Source organism: Periophthalmus magnuspinnatus, chromosome 1, assembly GCF_009829125.3.
Source record: "Periophthalmus magnuspinnatus isolate fPerMag1 chromosome 1, fPerMag1.2.pri, whole genome shotgun sequence".
Lineage (NCBI taxonomy): Eukaryota > Metazoa > Chordata > Actinopteri > Gobiiformes > Gobiidae > Periophthalmus > Periophthalmus magnuspinnatus.
In genome coordinates, this window is record NC_047126.1 from 18507659 (window position 1) to 18533853 (window position 26195).

General features: G+C 38.2%; 2 protein-coding genes across 3 annotated transcripts in view; both read right to left on the reverse strand.

Moving 5' to 3' along the window:
* Positions 1–241: 241 nt before the first annotated feature.
* On the reverse strand, positions 242–12311 carry si:ch211-69b7.6 (neuroblast differentiation-associated protein AHNAK). 2 transcript variants are annotated; one of them, XM_055223098.1, is made up of 5 exons: positions 12220–12311; positions 8130–8178; positions 7241–7361; positions 6575–6744; positions 242–6055 (listed from the first exon to the last, which is right to left on the reverse strand). In XM_055223098.1, the coding sequence occupies exons 2-5, from the start codon at positions 8130–8132 to the stop codon at positions 671–673; spliced, it is 5679 nt and encodes a 1892-aa protein (XP_055079073.1). In that variant the 5' UTR covers positions 8133–8178; positions 12220–12311; the 3' UTR covers positions 242–670. The 2 variants fall into 2 exon arrangements, with proteins under 2 accessions (XP_055079073.1, XP_033830964.1); XM_033975073.2 differs by lacking the exon at positions 8130–8178.
* Positions 12312–13683: 1372 nt separating this feature from the next.
* The window catches only part of abcc10 (ATP-binding cassette, sub-family C (CFTR/MRP), member 10), a 28799-nt gene continuing 16287 nt past the window's right edge, over positions 13684–26195 (reverse strand). Inside the window, exons 19-25 of the mRNA XM_033975085.2 lie at positions 24921–25090; positions 22008–22168; positions 20358–20611; positions 19603–19748; positions 15741–15838; positions 15151–15263; positions 13684–14618 (exon numbers count right to left, since the gene is read on the reverse strand). Of these exons, the coding sequence (XP_033830976.1) occupies positions 14471–14618; positions 15151–15263; positions 15741–15838; positions 19603–19748; positions 20358–20611; positions 22008–22168; positions 24921–25090 (1090 nt within the window). The 3' untranslated portion in view covers positions 13684–14470. The remainder of the gene's footprint in view (positions 14619–15150; positions 15264–15740; positions 15839–19602; positions 19749–20357; positions 20612–22007; positions 22169–24920; positions 25091–26195) is intronic.

The following is a 26195-nucleotide window of genomic DNA, read 5'->3' on the forward strand; positions in this document are numbered from 1 at the left end:
GTTTTGGTTGAAACGTGTTGGCTTGGTAAATAAAGGCCTTTTAATGACACATCCTTATGCGTCGCTTGCCCTCTTGAAGTGCCTCGTTTTTTTTTTATATATTTTTTGCTGTTTGATCCTTGCTCTCAAAAACACCCATGACTACTTTCACTGAGTGGAATGCCTTGAGCACGTATCTTGTTTCTAAACACACACACACAAACCCTTTAAAAACAGAGACAGGCCATCTTATTTTGAAAAAGACTTTAATTCAATATTTCATTTTTAAAACTGTACAAAACATGGCAGTATGGAAGACCCTTGAGCTTTGGCACAAGTATTATTACCTTTACAAATAGCAGTTAAAATCCTTACACATTGTAGGTTTAATATTACAAAGTATAATTTAAAAAAGTGCAAATGAAGAAAGGAATGCTGCATTGTTACATGTGGCTTTGTGTCTTTATACAAAAAAATAATAATTCAACCTGTAAACATGAACAAAAACATGAGTTAAAAATAAATAAACAATAGGATATTTTACAAAACTGGCATCTTAACTGATGCCTTGTCCACACATATATGGCTATTTCCAAAAACAATCTTACAAAAGTCAGCGCTACATGGGAACTACAGCCTACCTTGTTCGTAATCTGTTTTTGAAGATACCCATCTCCATGTGACCAGAGCATCAGATAAGGTTTGAGAAGAAGTAAGTTGACCCTTTATTCACATCAAGCTCTGGAACTTCTAAGTCTAAGTTTCCAGGGTTGAAGTCTAGACCCCCGAGAGTGTACGATTTACGATTTTGTGTTTTCTGATTTGTATGATTGGGGAAAACTGTGACGTAGTAGCCATCGTTCGCACTGGCCTGCACTGACGCTTGGCCTTTCACATTCAAATCAGCTCCACCTCTACTGATTTGTCCACCTTCTATTGTATCTAAATTAAGACCAGATGATGACCATTTGTGCAAAGTTTGGGGGTCCATTTTTGCTGCTCTTGCTCTTAATACATGGTCTTTACCAGTGAAATCATCTATGTTTAGATCTGAACGCGTAAAATCAATGTTGCTGTTTACCACTGGCAAGCTGGTTCTCAAATTAGCATTAGGGTTTTGCAAATGGTAACTCATGTCATCAATATTTAAATCGGGTATTTTTACACTTCCAGGAATCTCTGACCTACGTAGTTGATGCGAAGAAGTATTAAATTGGAAACTTGGATCATCAATGTTAAGATCAGGATTGCGGAAACTAGCTTTTGGCATGTTCAAATTTGGAGATCTGTTATTTCCTGTCAACTCTGGTGGCTTCATGTTAATAGAAGGCATTTTCATTTTGCCTTCTGCCAAATCAAGATCTGTGTTAGGTCCCTGGAAATCAAAATCAGCTGCATTGATACCTCCTTTAATTTTAGGAGCTCTCAAATTCAAATCACCACCCCTAACATTAGCATTAGGCAAGTCTACATTTGGTCCCTTAAGTTTTGGTTCTGAAAGACTTATATCAGGAATTTTCATCTTGCCCTTTGGAGTGTTAATGTCGAAATCTTTTGGCATTTTGACTTTGGGTCTTCTAAATGTAACATCAGGCGTATCAGGAGTGCCAACCTCTAATTTAGGCGCTTTGAGTTCCAGTGTTCCTCCTTTAACTTTTGGAGTCCTAACATTCATTTCTGGAGTCCTTAAATTAGAGTTTATATTTAGATTTGGACTATCAATTTTTGGGCTTGAAAACCCAACATCTGGAACTTTAAGATGCGGTTTTCTAACCTTTGCAGATGGACTGCCAAAACTTGCATCTGGACTGTCAAAGCCACCTTTTATCTTTGGAGCCCTCAGGTCCATCTCAGGAGTGTCTAGTCCCCCTTTGATTTTTGGAGTTTTCAAATTAAAATCTGGGGCATCTAGTCCTCCCTTTATCTTTGGGGCTTTCAGATTAATGTTAGGAGCATCAATGCCACCTTTGAACTTTGGGGCTTTTAAATTTAAATCTGGATTGTCAAAACCTCCTTTAATCTTTGGAGTTTTCATGTTAAAATTGGGAGACTTCAGGTCTGCATTCAGGTCCAGGTTTGGTCCTTTGGGCAGAGTGCCAGAGAGGTTCATCTTTGGCATTTTTAGCTTTCCAGAGGGGCCCTTCATGTCCCAGTCTGGAGTCTGGAGCTCAGGGAGCTTCAGTTTTCCTGAGGGCAGGTCTGCACTGATCTGTGGACCGTTCAGGTTTGGACCACTGAGTCCTCCATTGAGGTCTGGACCAGCAAGGTCCAGGTTTGGACCCTCCAGCTTTGGGCCAGACAGACCCAGATTAGGCAGGTGTAGGTTGGGCTTTTTGAGGGATGGACCAGATATATTGAGGTCTGCTTCAGGGGCCTTGAGCTTCATGTCCATATCTGGACCCTTGAGACCTCCATCAATGTCTGGGCTTTTAAACCCTGGGAGGCTGAACTTGGGCATCTTTAGTTTGGGCATTTTCATTTTAGTTTTTGGTGAACCGATGTTCAGATCAGGAGCCTCCAGCTTAGGCCCTTTGAGGTCAGGTAGGTCCAGGTCTGGGCCTTCAATACCTCCCTTTATTTTTGGCGCTTTTAGGTCAAGGTTTGGACCATTTAAACCACCACTCAGTTTAGGACCAGACAGATCCAAGTCAGGTTTTTTAAGGTCTAAGTTTGGACCTGAGAGACCAAAGTCCGGCATGTTAAATTTTGGCTTCTTAAATTTACCAGAAAGATCCACATCTGGCATGTCCAGATCTGCTTTTGGGCCCTTTAGATTCACATCTGGAGCCTTTACATCAAAATCTGGACCGTCCAGTTTTCCATCAATCTCAGGTCCCTTCATACCTGGGAGACTGAACTTGGGCATCTTCAGTTTGGGCATTTTCATTTTAGTTTTTGGTGAACCGATGTTCAGATCAGGAGCCTCCAGCTTAGGCCCTCTGAGGTTAGGTAGGTCCAGGTCTGGGCCTTCAATGCCTCCCTTTATCTTTGGAGCTTTTAGGTCAAAGTCTGGGGACTTAAGATCAGCGTCCATCTTTGGACCAGAGAGATTGAACTTCGGCATTTTGAGTTTGCCAGAGGGGGCGCTCATGTCCCAGTCTGGTGCCTGTAGCTGAGGTGTCTTCAGTTTCCCTGAAGGCATGCCCAGGCTCAGATCTGGGGAGCCCATGTCGAGTTTGGGGGCTTTCAGATCAAGATCTGGGCCATTTAAACCACTGTTCAGTTTAGGACCAGACAGATTCAAGTCAGGTTTTTTAAAGTCTAAATTTGGACCTGATAGACCAAAGTCCGGCATGTTAAAGCTCGGCTTTTCAAATTTTCCAGAAAGATCCACATCTGGCATGTCCAGACCTGCTTTTGGGCCCTTTAGATTCACATCCGGAGCCTTTAGATCAAAATCTGGACCATCCAGTTTTCCATCGATCTCAGGTCCTTTCATGCCTGGGAGACTGAACTTGGGCATCTTCATTTTGGGCATTTTGAATTTGCCTTTAGGTGAGTCAATACTCAGATCTGGGGGATTCATGTCAATGTTAGGAGCTTTAAGATCCACATTAGGGAGGTTTAAGTCTGGGGTGTCAATGCCCCCCTTTATTTTAGGAGCCTTTAAATTGACATCAGGAGCATCTAGCCCTCCTTTAATCTTTGGGGCCTTTAAATTTAAATCTGGACTGTCAAAATCTCCTTTAATCTTTGGAGTTTTCATGTTAAAATCTGGAGACTTCAGGTTCAGGTCTGGTCCTTTGGGCAGATTGCCAGAGAGGTTCATCTTTGGCATTTTGAGTTTTCCAGAGGGGCCCTTCATGTCCCAGTCTGGAGTCTGGAGCTCAGGGAGCTTCAGTTTTCCTGAGGGCAGGTCTGCATTGATCTGTGGGCCTTTGAGGTCAGGTAGGTCCAGGTCTGGGCCTTCAATGCCTCCCTTTATCTTTGGTGCTTTTAGGTCAAAATTTGGGGACTTAAGATCAGCGTCCATCTTTGGACCAGAGAGATTAAACTTTGGCATTTTGAATTTGCCAGAAGGGGCGCTCATGTCCCAGTCTGGCCCCTGCAGCTGAGGTGTCTTCAGATTCCCTGAAGGCATGTCCAGGCTCAGATCTGGGGAGCCCATGTCAAGTTTGGGGGCTTTTAAATCGAGGTCAGGGCCCTTTAAACCACCGCTCAGTTTGGGACTGGACAAATTCATGTCAGGTTTTTTAAGGTCTAAGTTTGGACCTGAGAGGCTGAAGTCTGGCATGTTAAAACTTGGTTTCTTAAATTTTCCAGAAAGATCCACATCTGGCATGTCCAGATCTGCTTTTGGCATCTTTAGATCCATGTCAGGACCATCTAAACCAGCGTTGATGTTGGATCCTTTGAAACTTGGGAGATTGATTTCTGGTATTTTCATTTTGGGCATCCTGGGTTTGGCTTGAGGTGCACCAATTTTGAGATCTGGAGCATTCCAGTCTAAATTAGGACTCTTTAGATCTACATCAGGCATGTCCAGATCAGGGCCATCTATCCCCCCTTTTAAACTTAAATCTGGTGTTTTCAGATCAGCATTTAGGTCTGACTTCGGCAGAGACCCTGAAAATTTGGGCATTTTCATTTTTCCAGAGGGACCACTTATATCCCAATGTGGACTTTGAATTTCTGGCATGTTTAAGTTTGGCTTAGATATGTCAAAATCTGGTGTTTTCAACTCACCATCTAAAGTTGGCTTTTTAAATTTGGGCATTTTGATTTTGCTTTTTGCTCCACCTATGTTTAAATCTGGAGATTCGACCGCTAGATTTGGAGTTCCCACTCTCGGGAGTGTTGCACTGTGACCATCCAAACTTATCTTTGGTGATTTCCAACTCATTTCTGGTGTTTTAAGACCTGCATTTAAATCAACATCTTTTTTCGGTACCGTGCCAAACAGTTTAAATTTGGGCTTTTTGATCTTACCAGAAGGAGCATTAATGTCTGGTTTACCAGAAGGTATACTAATGTCCAAGTCTGGAGAATTTGCTTTCAACTTAGCATCAGGTAAATTTAGCTTTGGGGATGGCAAGTCCACATCAAGATCTGTTCCATCAAAATCTGGTAATTTTACTTCTGGAAGATTAAATGACGGCATTTCGAATGATGGTGCTTTGTATTTGCCATTGAGAGTTGCAGATTTTATGTTAGCTTTGGGTAAGTCTGCATTAACTTTTGGTGTTTTGAGGCTAGCATCACCAGAAAGATCAATTTTGGGTCGTACAAGCTTAGGAGCATCCAAGTCTAGAGCAGAATGTTTTAAACCAAACTTTGGTATCTTTAATTTACTAGAAGGCATGCCGTTTAGATCAAGTTGTGGCCCTTCAATTTCTGGCATATCTAAATCAATGTCTGGTGCTTTTCCAGATTTCATTTTGGGCATATTAATGTTAATGGAAGGATGATCCAAGTTAAGATCTGGGCTTTTAAGTTTTGTTGACAAGTCCCCATTGATTTTACCAGTTGGAATCTCAAAATCTGGTTTGTCAATATCAATATTTGACCCAGATAGGTCAACATTTGGAATTGAAAAATTTGCATTAGCTCTGTCAATGTCTAAACTTGGAGCTTTGACCCCAAATGACTGCCCTGAAAGATGGCTACTAGGCAAGCTTAAATTTGGGCTGCCCATGTTTGTAGCTAAACTAGGTGCTTTGAGTCCACCATTGACCTCCAGTCCAGATGTTTCAATATTTGGCAACTGTAAGCTAGCTCTGGATGAATAATCGTGAATGTCTGGAAAACTTCCTGATAGATTTACATCTGGTCCATTTAAATTTGTATTAAGTCCGAGTTGTGATCCACCAAGGCCCAGTGGGGGAAGATTCATGTTACTACCCCCCAAATCACTATCAACTGAACCAGATAATCCAGGAAACTCAGTGTCCAAGTTCTTCTTTTTTCGTTTAAGAAGACCAAAATCAACCCCAAGACGCGGCAAGTCAGAGTTAAGTTTAGAGCTTGATTTAAGAGAGCCGTCTCCGTTGAGTTGGGCATCTGCATCCACTGAGCTGCTCTTCATGTACTTCTTGATTTTGTTGTTGTAGAGTTTGTTGTAGGAGTCGTTCAACATCTGGAAAAGTCAAAGAAAGTTACATGTTATATTTAAATATAATTATGTGTGGAAATGAGTGAAAGTTTGATTTCACTAGGAAAACTATACGGACTGAAACGCTGAAATATAAGGAAGACAATGTGTTATTGGTTCACATAGCAAAAGTGTCACCGATTTGCAAAGTCACAACTAGTAAATTGGAATGTCCAAATTATTTGGTTAATCAGTAACTGTGTATATACAGGTCATACTATATAATAATAACTATTGTGAGAATCATTAGAAGCAAAACAAAGTAATTTAAGTTTTAAGATGGCCACACACAAGAAGAATGATAATCTATGAATTTCACTGTTGTTTAGTCATTGCGTTAATAATCGTGAATAAATGTAAAATTGTAATGTAGTGATTGCAAAGACTACTAACCCCAGTTTAGACCTCTACAAACATGTTCTGAAATGATTGGGATTTCAGAACATGTTTGTCTAAGAATCTAAGTTCATGTTTTTGATGGAGGACTTTTACATAGACACTCACTGCCTCTGGACTCTTGAAGGTATGGTTCAGGTTTTCCACACTCTTGCTCATGTTACTCCTGGTCAGGACCCGGACGTTGGAGTTAAATGGTTCCATGGCCTTAAGCACCTGATGCACCTCGTCTTTGGACAGATGATCAAAGTTTATGGATGCTCCCACCAGCTCATCTCCTGAACACAAAAAAACACTTCTGTATAAGCATCATTCAAAAAGTTGTACATTTAGAAACTTATTTTAGAAAGTATATGTATCCTCAAGGTACACTGTAGTTACAACATGTGTTGTAATGTCTTTATTACAATTGCAAAATTTTAGCTCTTGTTAACATTATGATTGCTAAGTAACCTTGAAATGGAATTATCAATGTCCGCTCCCCGTCTCCAACCAGGAAGTGAAATTGAAAACCAAAATTAGGAAAAAAAACAACAACAGAAAAACCAAAAACCTAGACAAGATTTTTATAAAAACTGAAATACGTTATGTTTTAAGTAAATAAGTATCCGTAGCCTGTCATATGCAATCTAAACTCGAGCAATAAAGTTTCTTTTAGTTTTTTTTTTTTTTTGTTTTTTTTTTTACATCTGTCCTGTGTTAAGTCACTTCAGTCCAACAATGTATATAAAAATCCTTGCAGAAAATCACTAGGGACATTCATGAACCACTTACCTGCCCTGAACTCCTGAGTGTCTGATGATCCAGTGGAGACGCTGGAGATGACCACGCTTCCATTGTCTGACTGTTCCAGGGTCAAAGCATCAGAGAGACTCCTCCCTCTGCGATGGGTCAACTAAAAAACATATACAACCAGTGTTAAAATCACCAAAAAATATTCAGTTTACTGCATATTTGGCTGTTTCATAATATGGTACAACTTTCAATTCATGGGATTCAAGTCATGTTTATAATACACTGAATTTGTAGTTTGGTTCAACAAATATAGTGCACAAGGAATAACTTAAAAAAAATGCACACATACACAATATCTAATTTAGACTAAATATTGCTGAGATGGGGACAGGTTAAACTGCAATCGTTTAAAATTATTTTGAAGTATGGTATAATAAACAAAGCAGAATGATTCACCGTGCCTCTAATAAATTATTAGGTTTTAACATTTGTGCTTTTTTTTCGTACTTTCTCATAAAAATATATTTTGCATATATATTGATACCAAAATTGATACCCCAAAGTCATCTGAGAAAGGGACATAAAAAATAAAATAAATTACAGTTATTTAGTTTCCAGATTGAGATAGTTTGAATATGTACATAGGAGGGATAGTGAATATATGGTACAGAGGAAAACTGAAGAGGATGCAGAGGAGAGGGTCAGGTGGAGCAGAGGATTCACAGTACACTGTAGACAGTTCAATAAAAGAGCTGTTTCTCATGAAATTTTACTAAGGAGAACAAATGACCAAACTGTCTATAGTTTCGGGCTGGGTTATTTTTTACTAGTATTCATTTCAACAATGTACTAATAATAATCAGGTGAACTCAGTGGGGGGAAAAAAAGCTCAAAGTTCAACAGGTTTTCATTGTGTAGTGAATCATACCATGGTTTAAAATTTCTGTCTCTGGGGTTGAAATCACAGCAGTTCAAATCTACAAAAGAAAAAGAGGAGATTGTTTAGACGTAGATTATTCAGGTTAAAAGAATGAGAAACACGAGCTTGGTTTTGTCTATGAATGCAACACACCGACATGCTTGAGGCTGCAGTGAAAGGAATTTTAAGTGTCACGTGCAAAAATTAGATGGATTAGATATCTACAAATTGCATTAGTTTAACAGGTAAGAACTGATAGCACTTTTGTTGAACGGAAAATTGTTCAGCAATGTTAGAGTCACAATGAGAGGACTGTAAAAGTCCTATTGATCTTTTTTGACCTGTGTTATTTAATTTATTTTTGAAATACCTACTGAACTTGTCATTGTTCAGATCTGGATTAGACCAATTTAGTCCTATTGGTTTTGTCCTAAAGATTGTCCTGTATAAAACCTGGACTGCATATCATTTAGTCCTGGTTTAGTCCTATAGGCTTCCTGATTTAGTCCTTGTTTAGTTTTGGTTTAGCCCTAGTTAATACCTAATCAAGACACTGTTAAATCCCTGTTTAGTTCAAGTCTAGACCAGGTTTTGGGGTAGACCTATTTTACGTCCTTACTAGTTTCAATTTCACAGTTCATTGTCCATTTAAGTTGATTTTTATGATGCCAAATATTGGTGCTTAGTTTAAAAGGTACAGTAAGTAACTTTCTGGGGGTGGTACATCACGTACATGATGGAAATAAAACTCTAAAACCATTCATACTGTGAATGATTATAGCCAAAGGAACAAGATTTTCATGGAAACAAGCAGGAGGCCCTCCTCCAGGCCAAACAAGAATCAGGTTTGTGACTCTTGTAACATTAAGGACTTTAAAAAAGATTTTTTCTTATTATCCTGCTACACTGAATTTGTCCATTTCCTGTTATGAGGCCACCCAAACAATATCGTAGCACCTTGGTGACAGTGTATTATTGTGATCATTCTCATTGTTTTGGGTGTGTCCAGTCACAAAAATGCAAACTGAAAAGCAGGGCGTGTGTCAAGTCCTGGGGCCCCAAACAAACTTGTTCATCTGTTGATTGAATATATATCTATTTACACCAGGTAATGGGACACACCCACTGCTTTCGAGAGATCCCATAATGGGCAATGTACAATAATAATAATTTTTTTTTTAATCTATGAAATAAATATTGATTAGTCGTAACATAAAAAAAACTTTTTGAGTTTTGACAAGTTTAGATATATTCCTTTATTAGCCCTAATTATTTGATTTGTAGATTTATGGCTGATTTTAAAGGTGCACTATGTAAATTTTGTGGTGAGGGGTTCGCCACTTGTTTGTGAAATGTTATTGCTGTGCCAGGAATGTTCCACAGTGGTATGGCATTGAACTTTAGCTTGCATTTATTCAGTTACAGGTGTTTGTATTGCTAAAAAATCTTCTGGAAAAACATGCATTTTTACTGTCAGTGCCATTACATCTCCGCAGATCTAACTTGTAACTTGGCCTGATGGTGTCACCTACTTGTCTCCATGTAGCTAGATGGCGAAGTTTAATGCCATACTGTGGAACATTATAGGCAAAGAAATAATGTCTCCATGTAGACAAGGTGACAGACCATCCAAAGAAAAGTTGCATAGTGCATATCTAGGATAATTCTGGAAGTCAAGCAATTTACTAAATTTACTTCAATAAAAAAACAATCTCTAAACTGCAGATAATGGATTAAAACAATAGTTACACCAGCCAGGTCTATTATGTAAATTAACAGCTAATAATGTGCCAGTCTTGTGATTTACAATTTTGTGCCTTCACTCCCCACACTCTTCTGTAGTCACAGCTGCCCTGAGGTAGACTGAGAAAAATTAGGCTGCCAATTTGTGCCTTTCTCCAGCCACCGCCAATCAATCACTTGCATACTGCATTTATGACAAGGTGCTTTGCCCAACTCTTAAAGCTACCATCCTTAATTAGACTGGCTGACCTGTCACTGTTCTATTCTCACATATCACCACTTGACAGAAGAAGACCAGAGAGCACAGGTGAGTCTAAACAAAGGCCAGGTGAGGGAAGGGGGGAACAAGTTTCACATCTGCCAACAACTGGTTAAAAATGAAATACACATATGGATAATATCTTTAGTTTTTATAAATTTTAATAATCTTCACAGGACAGAAACAGCATTCTTTAACATTATTGTCATGTCTTTGAGGTCAGTTTCGTAAACCATAAATGTGTTGCCATAAACTCAATTAGATCAGGTTATGTAATAATAACTAGTGTCAAAGTTCACATATGCACAAAGTGAAACCCTGCAATAGAAACTACTACTGTTAGTAGAACTACTACTATAACTGTATCTACCACAGTTACTATGACAACTGCTACCTTGAATATGTTGTACCAGTAGGATTACATTTTTTATTCTTGACTTTAACAAATGAGTTCTTTATTTTTGCAGGCAAGACATTTTGAGGTAGTTTTAGTATTATATGAAAACGCCTAGTAATTCACAAGATTAGCCCCAAACAAGATAAATATTGCAAATATTCATTGCTTTGTCATAACATTCAAAACCTGTCCACTGGCCACCACCTCAATTTTATACTGTTATTACCCATGCACACTTAAAGCATTTTTTTCCATCTTATTTTCCAAACACACATGACCTTCTTGCTGTTGCCATAACAACTGTCAATCTAATTAGTCTTCTGTTACAATTAGCTCCAGGCTGTGAATGGGTGAATATAAGGTGTGTTTTAAATAAATATCTTTTCCATGTCAGAAACCTCATCCTGGTGTTGAATGTTGGGTGGAGATGAAGAAAACGGTGATACTGAGCTGAACTTGAGCTGTTTGGCCTATTGATCCATCATGAGATATGCTAGAAATGATATAGATTTAGCTACAAGTATGAGGGGAACTACTCTGCACTATATATTCACTATGCCTCCTCTGTCCATGTCCAAACCATTTCAATCTGGAAACTTTATCTCAAAAACATCTAACATGATTGCCCCACTAAACTTTTCAATACATTGGTTAATATTTGTTTGTTGAACCAATGTGCTCATACAAAAGTGCATTCTGGTAATGGTCTAAAGAATTGAAAGATAGAGATTATGTATGTTTTACAAGGAGGTGCTTTTCTAACGTAGAGCTAATTGAAACATAAGTGTTTATAGTTCATCCATTTGACGACTGCTCCATTTCTGTGCTGTACTGAGCTGACGGTGTGCGGCTCAGCACAGCACAGTAATGAAATCTCTCTAACAAAGACTTCAAATTTGACTGACCAATTAACATGTAACAAGGTTGGATGTTGTATCCCCACTACCCACTACCCACTACTAAAATACAAGACACAGTGGAAATGTTGACAGTGACAGTATTTATAAACCACAACTGACCCTGGCAGTGAGCGTGCGAAACTATGCAACTGAAACTAGCACCATAGCACTCAAAATCCACAATGCAATCAGTGACATCTTTGTTTTTCTGTTGTAGCATAACTGCATCTTGTTATTTTATATACCTGTTGTAATCCTTAAAGCCACTGTTATTTTTGCTAATACTAGTTTTATCATGAACCAGGATAGGTGTGAACACACTAACTCTATAACAATACTTTTTTAAAAGTTAAAAATAAACAAGTAAAAAACATTATTTATGCAAAACATTTCATTGGAAACTTGGATTTTCAAGCATTAAATTTTTCATTTTTGATTTAGTTTTTTATATTTGGTTGGTGGGAAAAAACAACAACAAATTAAGTCATAATTTGATATTTCATTAATATTTTTTTGGATTTACTTTTGGTACTTTGAATGCAGGAAAAAAAGTTTTCTGGCAGTTATAAAATTCATCAATTAATTCCTAACACAGTCAAAGCATACTGTTGTTGTGTCCTTGGGCAAAACACTTCACTCACCTAGTTTGCATTAAAATGTTAAACCCCAGGACAAAACAAGAATGTAAACCAAGACTTAAACCAGGGCTAAAATTCCAACTTATTTCTGAATGATATCGGTATTGAACTTTTAGTTAGTAATCTCATTAACATACATAAACTTCAACAAACTTGCACTGACCTTGTCCATTTGTGTATTTCTTGCGGTAGTTGTAGTAGCAGTAATTGCAGTTGTTTACTCCATTCTGCCCCTCATGTAGTACAAAGTATGACAGATCAGCAGTACTTCATAGGACAGATACTGAACTGAAGTCAACCAACAGGTTAAGCTCCGCCCACCTTAGCTGTCAACAGAAACACGCCTTTAAACAAACACGCCCCAATGACAAAGGTACACTCAGGCAATGACTCTGACTACTGCTGCAAATATGTACGCTGTAAATGTTTGGGCCTTTTGGGTAGTAACGGGAACAACACTTGGTGGCAAAAACTCTTATTTATTTTATACACACTGAATATATTGAATTGTTTTTTTAATTAGTCGGCTATAGCTCGATTGCTTCTGTTTTTTTTTGTTTTGGACATAATTATCTGTCGGGTTCAGTTAAGTGTAAAATAAATTGGCAATCTCTATCAAACCACCAAATAAATCAAACCCCTTACTCTCCATATGAATTGACAGGCTTAATGCCATACTGTAGAACATTTCCTCACAAAGTAATGACATCTCCAGTACATGAGCAGGTGGAGGACTCTCAACTAGAAAAGTTACGTTAGATAAAATCCGCATATTAGCTTTGGATCAAAAACATGCAAGTCAACATTGTTTCAACGCACAAATTGAAAAAATAATGGGGTATGAAGTGACGTACAACTTATTCACACAAAGAGATTACTTTCTAATATTAACACGTCTTTCAACAGTAGCCTAGACACGATCTATTGTGTACAAACATTAGTCTTATGGTTATTATTTGCTCATTCTTCTTCAGTCTGTTCCCACATCCAAATCCTTTAATGCTTTTTTGAACCGCCTTATGACAGCAGGATCCCGCCCTTTTCTCTATGAACTAAGCAATGACAAAAACAGTGGTGTGTGTTTAAATGGTCATGTTTTATGTTTTACCTGGAAATGGCTCTGAACTGGAAGTTGTAGGAAAAAATTCAGAACAGTGAATTGTCACATATTAGACGACAATACAAGGAATGACTTATAAATACTCAGTAAGGAGTTTGTGGGTTAGATTCCTGATCTCTCTTAGTGGAGTGCACATGTCCTCTGTGTGTTATTGTGGCAGAGTGGTTAGCCTGTATTCTGCTTATGAGTAAGGAGGTTGTGCCTTGTGTTAGCCTTGTTGCGCATTGTATATGATGATCCATACTTTGAATACAATACTTAAAAGAAAACTTGCACTTTATTGTCCCCAAAACAGTCTTTGGTCACTTGGAGATATAGTCGGTTAGCTTTTGCCTCACTGCCAGAAGATCTCTGGTTCAATCTCTAGACTGTCTAGAGCCATTTTTTGAGGAGTTGGCATGTTCCTTTCCCTATAACTAAGGTAAGGTACAACATTTTCACAATTTCCTTAGAAAAAAATTGTTACAGAAATAATATAAAAGGCATTTACAAAAAGGGTACAAACAACTTCAAAAAGGATCAAGCCCTATTGATTGCAGTGACAAGATTTTACAAAATAATTTGGCAGAAAAAAAGCTGTAACAAAAAGTATAAAAATTTATTTCTAAAAATAAACCGAACAGAGACGGCCGAGAAAAATAAGGTGCGGTTTGTATAATGTACAGTAATAAGTGTAGACATACTGGTATTGACATTACTGGTATTATTGTGTCATTTATCAAAACACTTTATTTCACCTTCATTTAGTTTTAAAACAGGTAGATAAAACAAATACTTATTTAGTGCTTTCCACTCCTTAAACAATTCACAAAGGTCCATCATTTTTTTGTCTGATATTCTGTGCCTGTTCTACTTCACAATTAAACAAGATAAAACTTCTTTAGGACATTTAAGGCGATTATTATATCATATTTCTGTCACTATGTTTGTGACCCTCGTTTTCTACATTCCATTAAAATGTCATCAAAAATTTCAAAATTTCAAAATACACGTAACCAGGGCTTGACATTAAAATTAGAAAACATACTGCTGATGCACAGATATTTAGGTTGTGATTTCACTTGTATTTTGTAAGCATTTATAGTAATTAGTCATGAACAGAGGACGAAAAATACAGTGATTACTGTGTTGAAAACATGTAATTTCAGGCTAGCAAAACTCAGAATTAGCTTGTAACATTTAAAAGTAAACAGTGGCCATACTCAAAAAAGTGCAAAAAATTGTGTAGTTTCTTCACAGTTTTCCCTTATTTTTTGTCAATTCTTCAAATAAAAAGTAAAAATACATTCAGATTTTAGTCCTCTCCCTGAGCGGCTCCTCCCATAACCAGTCTATGGAACATTGAGCTTTCGTTTTGACAAAGAACTTCAGGGGAATCAAACTCCTGCACCTGCCCACCGCCCATCACCAGCACACGGTCACAGTCCAAAATAGTGTTTATCCTGCAAGAAAAGGCAAATGTTTATAAAGAAGGAAAAAATATCTCTCTCTGTTTTGTGTAGTTCACTATGATAACAGTCTCCTCATACTCCTCTCACTCCTCCAATAGACTGACAGACAGAAACTGATAATCAAGCAATTTGTGTTACAAGAATCAGAATCTCTTACAATACTACATTTGCCGTAATGATTTCTCCATGGACTTTTAGCCAAGTAATAGTAAAATTTATAAATAGTGACAGGGAGTTGCAGGTGGACACTTCTGTGTTTATAAAGGTAGGTCTCTGTGTCTTGATGCTAATTTTGGAGACTTATAAATATTAAAATAATGGCATAAACTGAAATAATCCACACAACCATCATGTGATCTGTTATACTGAATAGAGAAAGAAATAATTAGGGCAGAAATTACCGCGATTACTGCTCTAGTGACAGGCACTAGCTGGGCACCATTGTGCAGAGCCAAAGATTTTTTGGAAAATACTCTGGGGGAGGCTTTGTGCCATCATCCTTTGACAAAAAAGGATTAGTCACCTGTGAGCGATGGTGAGCACCGTTTTGTCTCTGAAAGTCTCTCTAATCGTCTTCTGCAGAAGTTTGTCAGTTTTCTGGTCCACACTGGCTGTAGCTTCATCTATGCAGAGCACCTACAAAAAGTAAAAAAAACAAAAAACATATAATCTTTCTTGTACCAATAGCATCAGTAGGAGAAATAGTAATAGTGATCAACATAGCAGTAGCAAGAACATTTGCCTGAAGGGCAGAGCTTTGGCTGATAAAACGATTTCGGTTGTTGTCTAATGTATTGCCTAATGTAGCATCATGACCCTGGAATTTTAAATAAGAGGACCTTTACGTGTCCCACAATGAGGGAATTCCAGCGCTGCAACAAGAACACAAGTACACGAACAGCAGCAATTAGAATGATTGTATTAATAATGACAAATCATTCAAAAAAAATTTTAATGACATGGTTAAACTAACACTGAATTGGTAGATTTGACAGAGTATGATTCAAAAAATAGTAGTTGTAGTAGCAGTAGCAGCAGCAATAAAAGCAGCAGTAGTAGTAAAATTAGTCTTAGCAGCAGTTGTAGCAGTAGTTGTAGCAGTAGTAGTAGTACCTTGGCCTTAGTAAGAAGAGCTCTGGCCAAACACAGAAGCTGCCTCTGTCCCACTGAGAAGGACTTCCCTCTCTCTCCCACCTCTGCATCCAGACCTCCTGAACACAAACATACAACAACTTTATAAAATAAAGATGTTAGGGCCAGACAGTCTCTCTTCCTACTCTTACTTGAGTAGTAGTTTCAAGTACAACCCCAATTCCAATGAAGTTGGGACTCTGTGTAAAATAAAAAAAAATAAAAAAAACAGCATACAATGATTTGCAAATCCTTTTCAACCTATACTGAACTGAATAAACTACAAAGACATGATATTTAACGTGCAAACTGATAAACATTATTGTTTTTATGTAAATGTCGATCGAAGGTCACAGGCATTCAGTGTTGGTTTTCGGCCTTGCTGCTTACGTGCAGAAATTTCTCCAGATTCTCCAAATCTTTTGATGATATTATGGACCGTAGATGATGAAATCCCTAAATTCCTTGCAACTGTACATTGAGAAACGTTGTTCTTAGACTGTTGGACTATTTGCTCACAAAGTGGTGAACCTCACCCCATCCTTGCTTGTGAATGACTGAGCCCTTCGGGGATGCTCCTTTTATACTCAATCATGACACTCACCTGTTTCCAATTAACCTGTTCACCTGTGGGATGTTCCAAACAGGTGTATTTTAAGCATTCCTCAACTTCCCCATTCTTTTGTTGCACCTGTCCCAGCTTTATTAGAATGTGTTGCAGACATTAAGTTGAAAATGAGTGAATATTTGCATAAAAATGATAAAGTTTATCAGTTTGAACATTAAATACCATGTTTATTTGTAGTTTATTCAGTTCAATATAGGTTTAAAAGGATTAGTAAATCTTTGTATTCTGTAATTTTTTTTAAGTTTTACATAGCGTCCAACTTCATTGGAATTGGGGTTGTATTTTCTTAATTTTAAGTATTTTCTTGGACCAGTAATATTGAGTAATATTGAGTAATATTTTTGCTACTTTATATTTACCTTATATCACAGAAATATAAAATGACCTTTAAAATATTTTCTGGAGCAGTACACCTTCTTGAAACTAGCTGGACATGTCCTTGGTCCTACAGTGAAATTTTCCTGTCATTTAGCCCATGTCATCAGGTCATAATACTCCCTACAATGGAGGCATGGTGAGAATGGACAATATCATCACAATGTATTGAGTGTCCCATACTAATTGTGAATGATCATCTTCGGCCTTAGACAAGCAGTCTCTTGGGCTTCTTGAATTACAATTACAATTATAACATTTATATAACAGTATAACAAAAAAATTAAGAATCACCAAAATGTTATCTACCGGTAATCGTTTTGTCATTTGTACTGAAACAGGTATAGTTAGTTGGTGGCATGGCCTATCCCAGTTGCTGTAGCCATTCAGTTTGTTCACCTAAACATGTCCGAACAAGGCATGTTGGAGTTTTGTCGTCATGTTTAATTTTTCCATTGATGTGACACTGTGAACCTGTTTTGTTGAGTTAAGGGTGGAGTGAAAACTGTAAAAAGCAGTGAGTCAGTTTATGTTTAAAACAGACACGCCTCATTTAAGTGAAAGATATTAAAGACCATTAAATAGACAATTAAAGATTATTTGAAAGAACTGAGCCTCAGAAATGTGCCAGGGACGAAGAACTACACAAATGAAATGTCATTCACAAAGGACTCTGTGGAGATGTTGGTCTGGGTCCCTGTTGACTGTCTGGGCCATGTGTGTTACAGCTTTATTGTTGAGGTGGGAGAGGTCCGTAATTGTCAAGCTGATGATTTTGGATGATGTGTGTGTGAGACCTTGGTGAGTTTAGTTCTGTCGGTGATGGGGAGTGTGTTGAAATAGCAGGGGCAGTCGTAGAGTGTGATGGGTTGAATAATGCTGGTGTACAACAGTAACAGAAGGTGTGGGGTGACAGAAAGGGCTTGTGGAGTCTTTGTTGGGAACCTTTATGGATATCAGTGACATCTTGTTCAAAAGTAAGTTTATTGTCTAGTGTAGGGGTGGGCAAACTACGGCCCGGGCTTATTAATCCAGCCCGCCGAACGTGGCCAAATTATATTAAAATAGGTAAGGGTAAACCTTGTTCAATTTAATTTTCCACTGTAATGCCAGTGTTTCCACAAAAGATGTCACACTTCAGCTACATCAGCCTTGTTCGTGTGTATTACTTTTATTCTCTTATCAGCACTTCTGCAAAAATGAAGTTTATCAAAGAAAAGAAATGTGGATAGAGAGCACTGAGTGTTTAATACGGCGTGGACAGCAAAATATTTTTTCACCGAAGTCCGATCAAAGTACCAAGGCAAGTTTTTTGCTGGCATTGAAATTAGCACATGCTAGTAAGCCTTTCTCCGAAGGAGAGTTTTTAAAATGCATTTGGAAAACAATTTGTACAATAAGCCTTGCATATTCATGCTTTGCTACATGTTACAGGCCAAATCTCTGATGATATATATATCCTGGCCTGGCCCCTCTGTCAAATTTTAGAACTCATTGTGGCCTGCGTGTCAAAAAGTTTGCCCACCCCTGGTCTAGCGTGCGTCCAAGATATTTGAAGTGATTGACATGTTCAACTGTTTTGTCCGGTATGATGGTCGAGGCCAGGTCTGGGATATGTGAGTGATTGTAAATGAGTAACTCCTTAGTCTTGTCAAGCTTCAGCTCCAGAAGGTTTTTGGAGTACCACTTGGTGAAATGGTTAACAGATTGGTGGATGTTATGGAGTTATTGTCCCAGTAGAGTGGTACAGTCATTGGTATAAAGGATGTACAAAAAGAGGCTGGGAATGAATTAGGACGATTAGTTGCAACTGAATTAAAATTGCAATTTCAGTAGTCACAATTAAAAAATATAATGCTTAATATTTATTGTAAACATCTGCTACAGACAAAACATAATAACCTGTCTGTATGGGTTTAGATTTGGTTTAAACCCTGATAACTGAAATACAGATAATTACTACATAGGTTTAGCAGTTCATACTTCAGTCTTTTCTCATTCTTGCTCCTGAAGGTGTATAAAGTTTGCAAGAATTGAGCTTTCAATTTTAATTACAAATGTTGCAATTGTTGAAAAAAATCATTGTTTGTCCCTAACAAAAAAAACCAAAAAAAACCCCACTTCTAATTCTAACCTGAATTCTTACAGGTAACATTAATTCTTGCAGTGATTGCTCATCTCAAAAGTATTTTATTAGGGGGACACTAACACATACACACATGCTCACAATCAGGTTATTATCAGATTCCTGGAGGTTTCAAACTATTAAAATGTCACTTTAACCACATAATCTGATGTGAGAAATCTGAGGAGCCATGACTCTCATCAGATGTTGCTGTTTAATAAATTAAGACATTACATCCCACAGCACTATGGGATAGTGTTAGACAAACAAATGCTAAAGCAAAGCCGGTATGTCCTCCCCGTCAAGACAACCTCCTCATTTGAGGTTCACATTATAAAAAGACTAACATTCTGTAATATTAACTTAAATATAGAATTTCCGTTTTTCCAGTGTTTGAATGCATAATATGTGCCATGTGCTGATTTGTCTAAGGTTATGAGTAGTGATGAGACTGTGGAACGCTCTTCTGCTATTTATTGTTTTTTGTGCACAAAAATGTCACTCGTGCTGCCTATTCTGCTTCTGTGCTGATTCTTAAGTTGGGTCAGTGTGAATCAGTTTAAAAATGCATAAAAACAAAATAGAAAAACATTAAGTTCTTCTAAAAAATGAGATCAGGTTTCAACTGCTCTTATTACTGGACCACTCAAAAGAGCCAACTCGTTCACGAACTTCACATGACATCATCTGTCAAGTGTTATTGTACAGAGACTCACCTATCCTGTGCACAGCGCTGCTGAGGTGGCACTGCTCCAGGACATCATGTAGCTGCTGCTCTGAGTGCCTCTCACAGGGGTCCAGGTTTTGCCTCACAGACCCACTGAACAGGAACGGGTCTTGAGGGATAATAGCCAGCCTCGACCTGCAGAGGGCATCAACACTGTGTTAAATCAGGGGTGGAGAAGCTTTTTCTCCTGAGGGCCACATCTGGATGGATAAAAGTATGTTGTGGAAGACCGCACCTGTGTTCATAAAACTATTACCACTACTACTACTACTTTTAAGTTAAAGATTTAATCATAATGATGCGTCAAATAACTAACTGACATTTACTAGGGACTATCATTAAAATGCAGCTTATTAGGTCTAGTTATTGAAAAAAATGATCTTAGTACAACATTTGTAAATTTACATTTTAGATATTGAAAACCAAACAATAGCTTTGCTTTTACATTTATCCTATTGCAGCTGTACAATGTATACTTCACTTTCCTAAGGCATCCTAACATCCTTAATATTCATTGCAATGAGTTTAAGAGCTTTGCACAACTGTCAGAGGCCAGAGTGAAGTTTTGGCATCACAATAAAGCAAATAACAACTAGTATGCTAACAGCGCACTTCCAGTTTCTCACACAATGAAACATTTTTTAACTAGATGCAGACAGTACTGTGGTCTGATTTTGACACTGGTTTTACAATATATTTGTAATGGGGCATCACTCTAAAAACCCTTGAATAACCATTTCCCACCTGAGCTGAGGCAGCCCGACAGTGCTGATGTCCAGTCCATCCAGTAGTATTTGTCCCTCGGCCAGTTCCACCATCCGAAACAGAGCCAGGAACAGAGAGGACTTGCCTGACCCTGTTCTGCCAACGATGCCAACCTTCTCCCCGGGTCGTACCACCAGACTGACCCCCTCCAGAGCATTGGGCAGCCCTTCCCTGTAACATAACACCGCTGACCGAAACTCCACCCAGCCCTGCTCAGGCCAACTGGAAGGCAGCTGTGGGGTGGACAAATATAACCCAAAAAAAAAATTTAAAGCTGAAAATCCCAACTTTTTTCTCATGAGTAAATTATGTCTGTGTAAACCCTCAATCATCCAGGTCATAGTAAAAGCCAAAGTTAAATCTGTCAAGTGGACAAAACGTTGTAGGAGTGAAGACGTTTCAGTGCTCATCCAAGCCGCTTCTTCAGTTATGGTCAGATTGCTGGTGGACATGGCCTTAGATCTAGCTGAAGGGTGGAGCTAACTACATTGAAATTCTAACAGCTATTGGTAACAGTTTCAGCCTTAATGGCCTCCATTCAACTTTTAATGGTCCTACTCCTACCTATATAACTCCATCCTCAGACTCAAAGCAAACAAAGAAAACAAAGAGAATAGAGCGAGCTAGTTGGACCAGCAATCTGACCAGAATTGAAGAAGGGGCTTGGATAAGCAGAAAAAACATTTTCACTTCTACAATGTTTTGTCCAGTTGACAGATTTAACTTTGACTTTTACAATGAGTAAATTCTGTTTCAGCCTCACAGAAAGTATATTGTAAAATCAGACGGGTAGACGCCACTTTCAATGCAAATTTAAGCTATGTGAGTGACTACATGATGCTTTGGGGTGAGAGCTTTCACATATAACTTAATTTAAAAAGGGTCCACCAACTGCTAGTTTCAAAGGAGATTTTTTTTTTTTTTTTGCCTGGAAAGTTCCACAGTATGGCATTAAAGTTATCCATCTCTATAGAGACAAGCAGGTGACGCCACCACCAGTTCAAGTTGAAAAATCTGTGGAGTTGTTTTTTTTTTTTTAAGTATTTTTGAGCAACAAAAACAAGTCATTTAATACATTTAGATAGACACATTGTATAGTAAGAAATGAATGAGTGTCTACAGATAAAATTAAGACAGTATGATAGTCATATTAAAGCTGTAAGTACCCCTTTTTTTTTCCTCATTAATTTGTCAATTCTGTATTTCCCCCATAAAGTGTACTGTAAAAGCAGACACTGTCTTCATCTAATTAGAAAACATTTATGTATGACAAGCCATGCAATTCACAATATGACACTTTGGGATGAGAGCTGATTGGCTGTCCAAGAATGGTCCACCCTGCTTCTCATTTCTGTCTGAAAAAGCTGCTCTAAAATGTGTATGCTAGCAATGTGCCAAAGGACTTGTAAGAAATAGACTAACACAAGTTAGATAGGTCCAAACACTGGTAACTACTTTCTTGGATTGTAAATCCGGTAGCCCAACTTTAAAAGTAAAATATCTCCCCACAGGACAATGATGGTGGTGGAGAATGAGATATAGAAGAAGGAAATAGCAGCATGTAGTTGAAATGGCCTAATGATGGAATGGAGAGAAAGTGCATTTATATGAGAGTTTAAATTGTCTCACGTCAGAGGTGAGGTCCTGGGGCTCTGTGGGCAGGTCTGTGCAGTACTCCTCCGTTCGTTCCACACTCACCAACTGCATCTCAGTCTGAGTGAATGTTGAGATGAGGTCAGCTAAGAGCAGTGTGATAGAGAGGGCATAGGACAGGGACAGCCCCACCAAACCTGCAGGCGACAACGCAAACTTGTGAATAATCACTGTTGGATGGAGGTGTCTGAGTGTACTGTATATATTGGTTATGCCCACATGCCCACCTCGATGTGAACTAGGGCAGACTGACAAAAGCGGGGCTCCATCAGCCCCTTTGACCACCAACACCGGGCTTACAACCGGCTTTGAAATAATGTAATTTAGAAAAGCAAGAGCAACTTTCTTTCTTAATATCATCAAACAGGCCAAAGGAAATTCTAAACAGCTTTGGCAAACAATGGATAAACTAAGCGGAAGAGGGAAACCAAAGTGCAGGACAATAAAAATGATGGGACTTACTTTAAGGATAGTCCAACAGTTGCTCAACATTTCAGCAATTATTTGATAGATTCTGTAAACAAAATCACACAACAAATATCTGGATCTATCCATCTTTTCATACCACCCGCCCCTTCCTCCAGTACTACCCTAAGTTTCAACTGTATTGACCAGGCTAAAACGGATAAATTGATACAATCCTTATCAAAGTTCAAAAAAATTCCAAGGCCAAAGACTACTGGGGACTTGACAGCACACTCATCAAAAACACAAGAAGACATTCAAATCAACCATAACCCAAATTGTTAATAAGTGTTCCCCAGTGTTTTCAAAACTGCAACAATTCGCAAATCTGGTGGTGAAAGTGAGGTAAACAACTACAGGCCTATTAATATATTACCTGCAGTATCAAAAATTCTGGAGAAAACAATTAAAAAACAGTTAAACAGAGCATTTAAATGACAATCATTTCTTATATCCAATGCAATTTGGCTTTCACAGCAATCATTCTGCCAAAGCTGCCTGCTGCTACCTGACAGAGAGCATTAGAGCTAGCCTGGACAGAGGGGGCACAGTGGGTGCTGTGTTTCTAGATCTATGAAAGGCCTTCGACACAGTAAATCACTCTGTCCTCCTGTCCAAGCTCTGTCAGTACCATCTTTCCATTGATGCATTACATTGGGTCAAATCGTATCTCTCAGATCGGGTACAGTGTGTAAGAATAAACAATTTTATGTCCTCTCTGCAGCCTTGCAGGAACAACAGGAGTTTCACAAGGGTCAATTCTGGGGCCCCTGTTGTTCAGCACTTATATATATTTATATATCAATGACCTCCCAGATCATCACAAACACAGATGCTGTCAGCTACTCACATGGAAGGGATGCGCAGCAAGTGGCCACCACATTATCTTCAGCTATGGACAAAATTGGTAACATCTGACATGTCTGACAATAAACATTAATAAAGCAGTTGGTATGTATTTTACCAAAACTAACAGAGTTAAAGATATGCTCAACATCCTTGTTAAAGGAGCAAATAAATATTTTAACAGAGACAAAGTACTTAAGGGTTCATTTGGACCACACTTTGTCTTTCAAAAAGCATATAAAAAAATTACGCAACTAAACCTGAAACATCTCTTCCCTAAGACACATGAGGAACCCATATTATAATGCCATGATTATCTCATACACCATCTACTGTGTGATCTGCTGGTCTCAGGCGAATGACAGCACGCTTAAACCTCTCAGCTCCATCTATGATCAAGCATTAAAGGCACTCGATAAAAAATCCCTTCATTATCACCACTGTAATGTCCTAAGTAAATATAAAATGTTCAGTTATGACAATTTAATTTTGTATTCAAAAATAAAGAAATGTATTCAAAATTGTTAATAACGCAGATCCACATACATTGATAAAATGTAGTCCTCTGGGAACCGAAATTGCATACGCTCAGACGGCCTTTTATTTCAAACCATCAGACGGTGGAATCAGTTCCAGACAGTCTGAATTTTTCTGTAGATTTGAATAATTTTACTAGAAATTTCAAAAAGTACATTTTAGATGATCAAATGTGTCCACACCAGTCTAGTTAATTTGTAATGTTCTGTGTTCACTGTAAAAACCTGCACATAATTGATGTTTTAAATTGATATGGACTGTAGGAAACATGCATTGGACATGGGGACATTTATTGTATTTTACTGCTAATGTCAACGATTAACTGTTAGCTTTATAACATAATTGTAATGAAATGTGTCTTTTAATGTGTATTCACCTGCCCAGGGACTGCAGATGGAAAGCAGCAGTAGCTAAATCTGGTACAAATCATCTCTTCTTTTGTAAGATTAATGAATTTGTACATGGTCCCTAACAAATAAAGAATAAAGAAAGAAAAGAAAGAGAAAAGACTCACACCCCACATTCATACTAGAAAATCTGGGTGAAATGCCTTGCCTAAGGCTGTGGCACCTGGTTTTCCCAGCAGTCTCAAAGTACTAACCAGGCCTAGCCCTTAGCTTCTGAGATCTGATGAGATCAGGCTTTGACAACGGCGGTTTAGCCACACATGTGATGATCTTAAGCTCCCGGTAAGGAGTGCATTTCCCTGGTCCTCCCATCACTATTAAACAATACATGCATATAAAACACCAGCAATTCAGATGAAAAAGTGTGATGTCAAATTGCACAGAAAATGTATGAAAAGCAAAACCCATAGAGATTTAAAGATGAGAACACAAGTAGTAAACAAGTAGTATTGTCATGATACAAAAATTTCACACACTGGGTTGAAACTTTCGACAACCCTACCCTCAGCAGAGTGGTTTCTTTCTTATATCATCCTGGCTCATGCATTTCTGTAGATATTGCTTTGTTTTGGCCAGGTTCTCATACCATGTTTTGTTATATGCCATTTAAGTTACAGTTTGGTGTGTTTCTCACCAGGGTCAACCGACTTGAGCTGATGTTGCACCAAAGCAATGACCGCAAGCCCTGTCACGACAGCAACCCCGATGAGCTGTAGTCGGACGTAGAGCCACTGCATTGCCGCGTTGGAAACAAACAAACAGCGCTGGTTCTGCTCCAGACGCTTTGTATTCTCCTCCTGAAACCTGCAGAAAGAAAACGTAAAATCCAAACCCACCAATGATCCAAGGCTGCTCTAAAAATGGGTCTAAAATGTAAACGTGTGGCCAAAATGACTGTGAAGTAATGGGGACTGTGCAATGAATGGACTGTGCAATATTTTGGATAGTGCAATAATTGGAACTGTGCAATTAATGGGTTGTGCAATATTTTATTTGTTTAGCCCTTTTGTGACCTCAGCAATCTGGGACCACAGATGAAAATTAGCCTTTGACTATAATCCTGTGTGTTTACATTAATTTGGGCAAACGATGAATTGTGACCTAACTTTTCTGTACAATCTCTGCTACTGCGATCAACATCTGAATTGTGTGATTTAGTTAAATATGGGGGGTAAGCTCTCACAAGTATTATACTTCTGCTTACTCCTTTTGAGCATTGTGGAAAATTTGGATTTGGATGTACACTGTTTTTGTCTGAACTGGCAAAATGTTTTTTGTTTTTTTAATTATTATTATTATGCCTGCTCAAATAAACAATATTCATTCATTCATTCAATGTTGTATCATGTCTGTCCAAGAACTGTCCCAGTCAAACAAACAAACAAACAAATAAAGTCAAGCTTATTTGTAGAGCAGCATTACTTACATTCATAATTAATTCATACACAACCTCACCATAAGTTACTCAAAACAAATTTTAAAAGGAATTGTTTTAGCTTGAACTTTTACAGTTTTTAAAAAGGTACTACTGAACCTGGGTTACCAGTATCTTAACCTGTGTGTAGAGTTCTCTACACAAGTTTTTGTCATTCTCATTATATGGACAGACGATGTCTCATGTGAAAGCTCAGGGCCTCCAAAATTTAATAACAGGGCCCCAGAGGCTGCACTAGCACTGACGTAGGGGCTGGGGTTTAAGAAGTGAGGATTCAGATCAGAGATTCCTTTTAGGTTTAAACCAAATGGATTTCAGGATTGAAACAGGCAACCAAAATGAGACACTGATGTGAGGCAAGTTCTGCTTTCTGGTTGGATAATCATCCAAAAACCAAACACACAAAACACTTGGCCATAATTTTTTTTAACAATATTACACATTGTTTACAGGGATTCTGCTGCTTCACGTTTA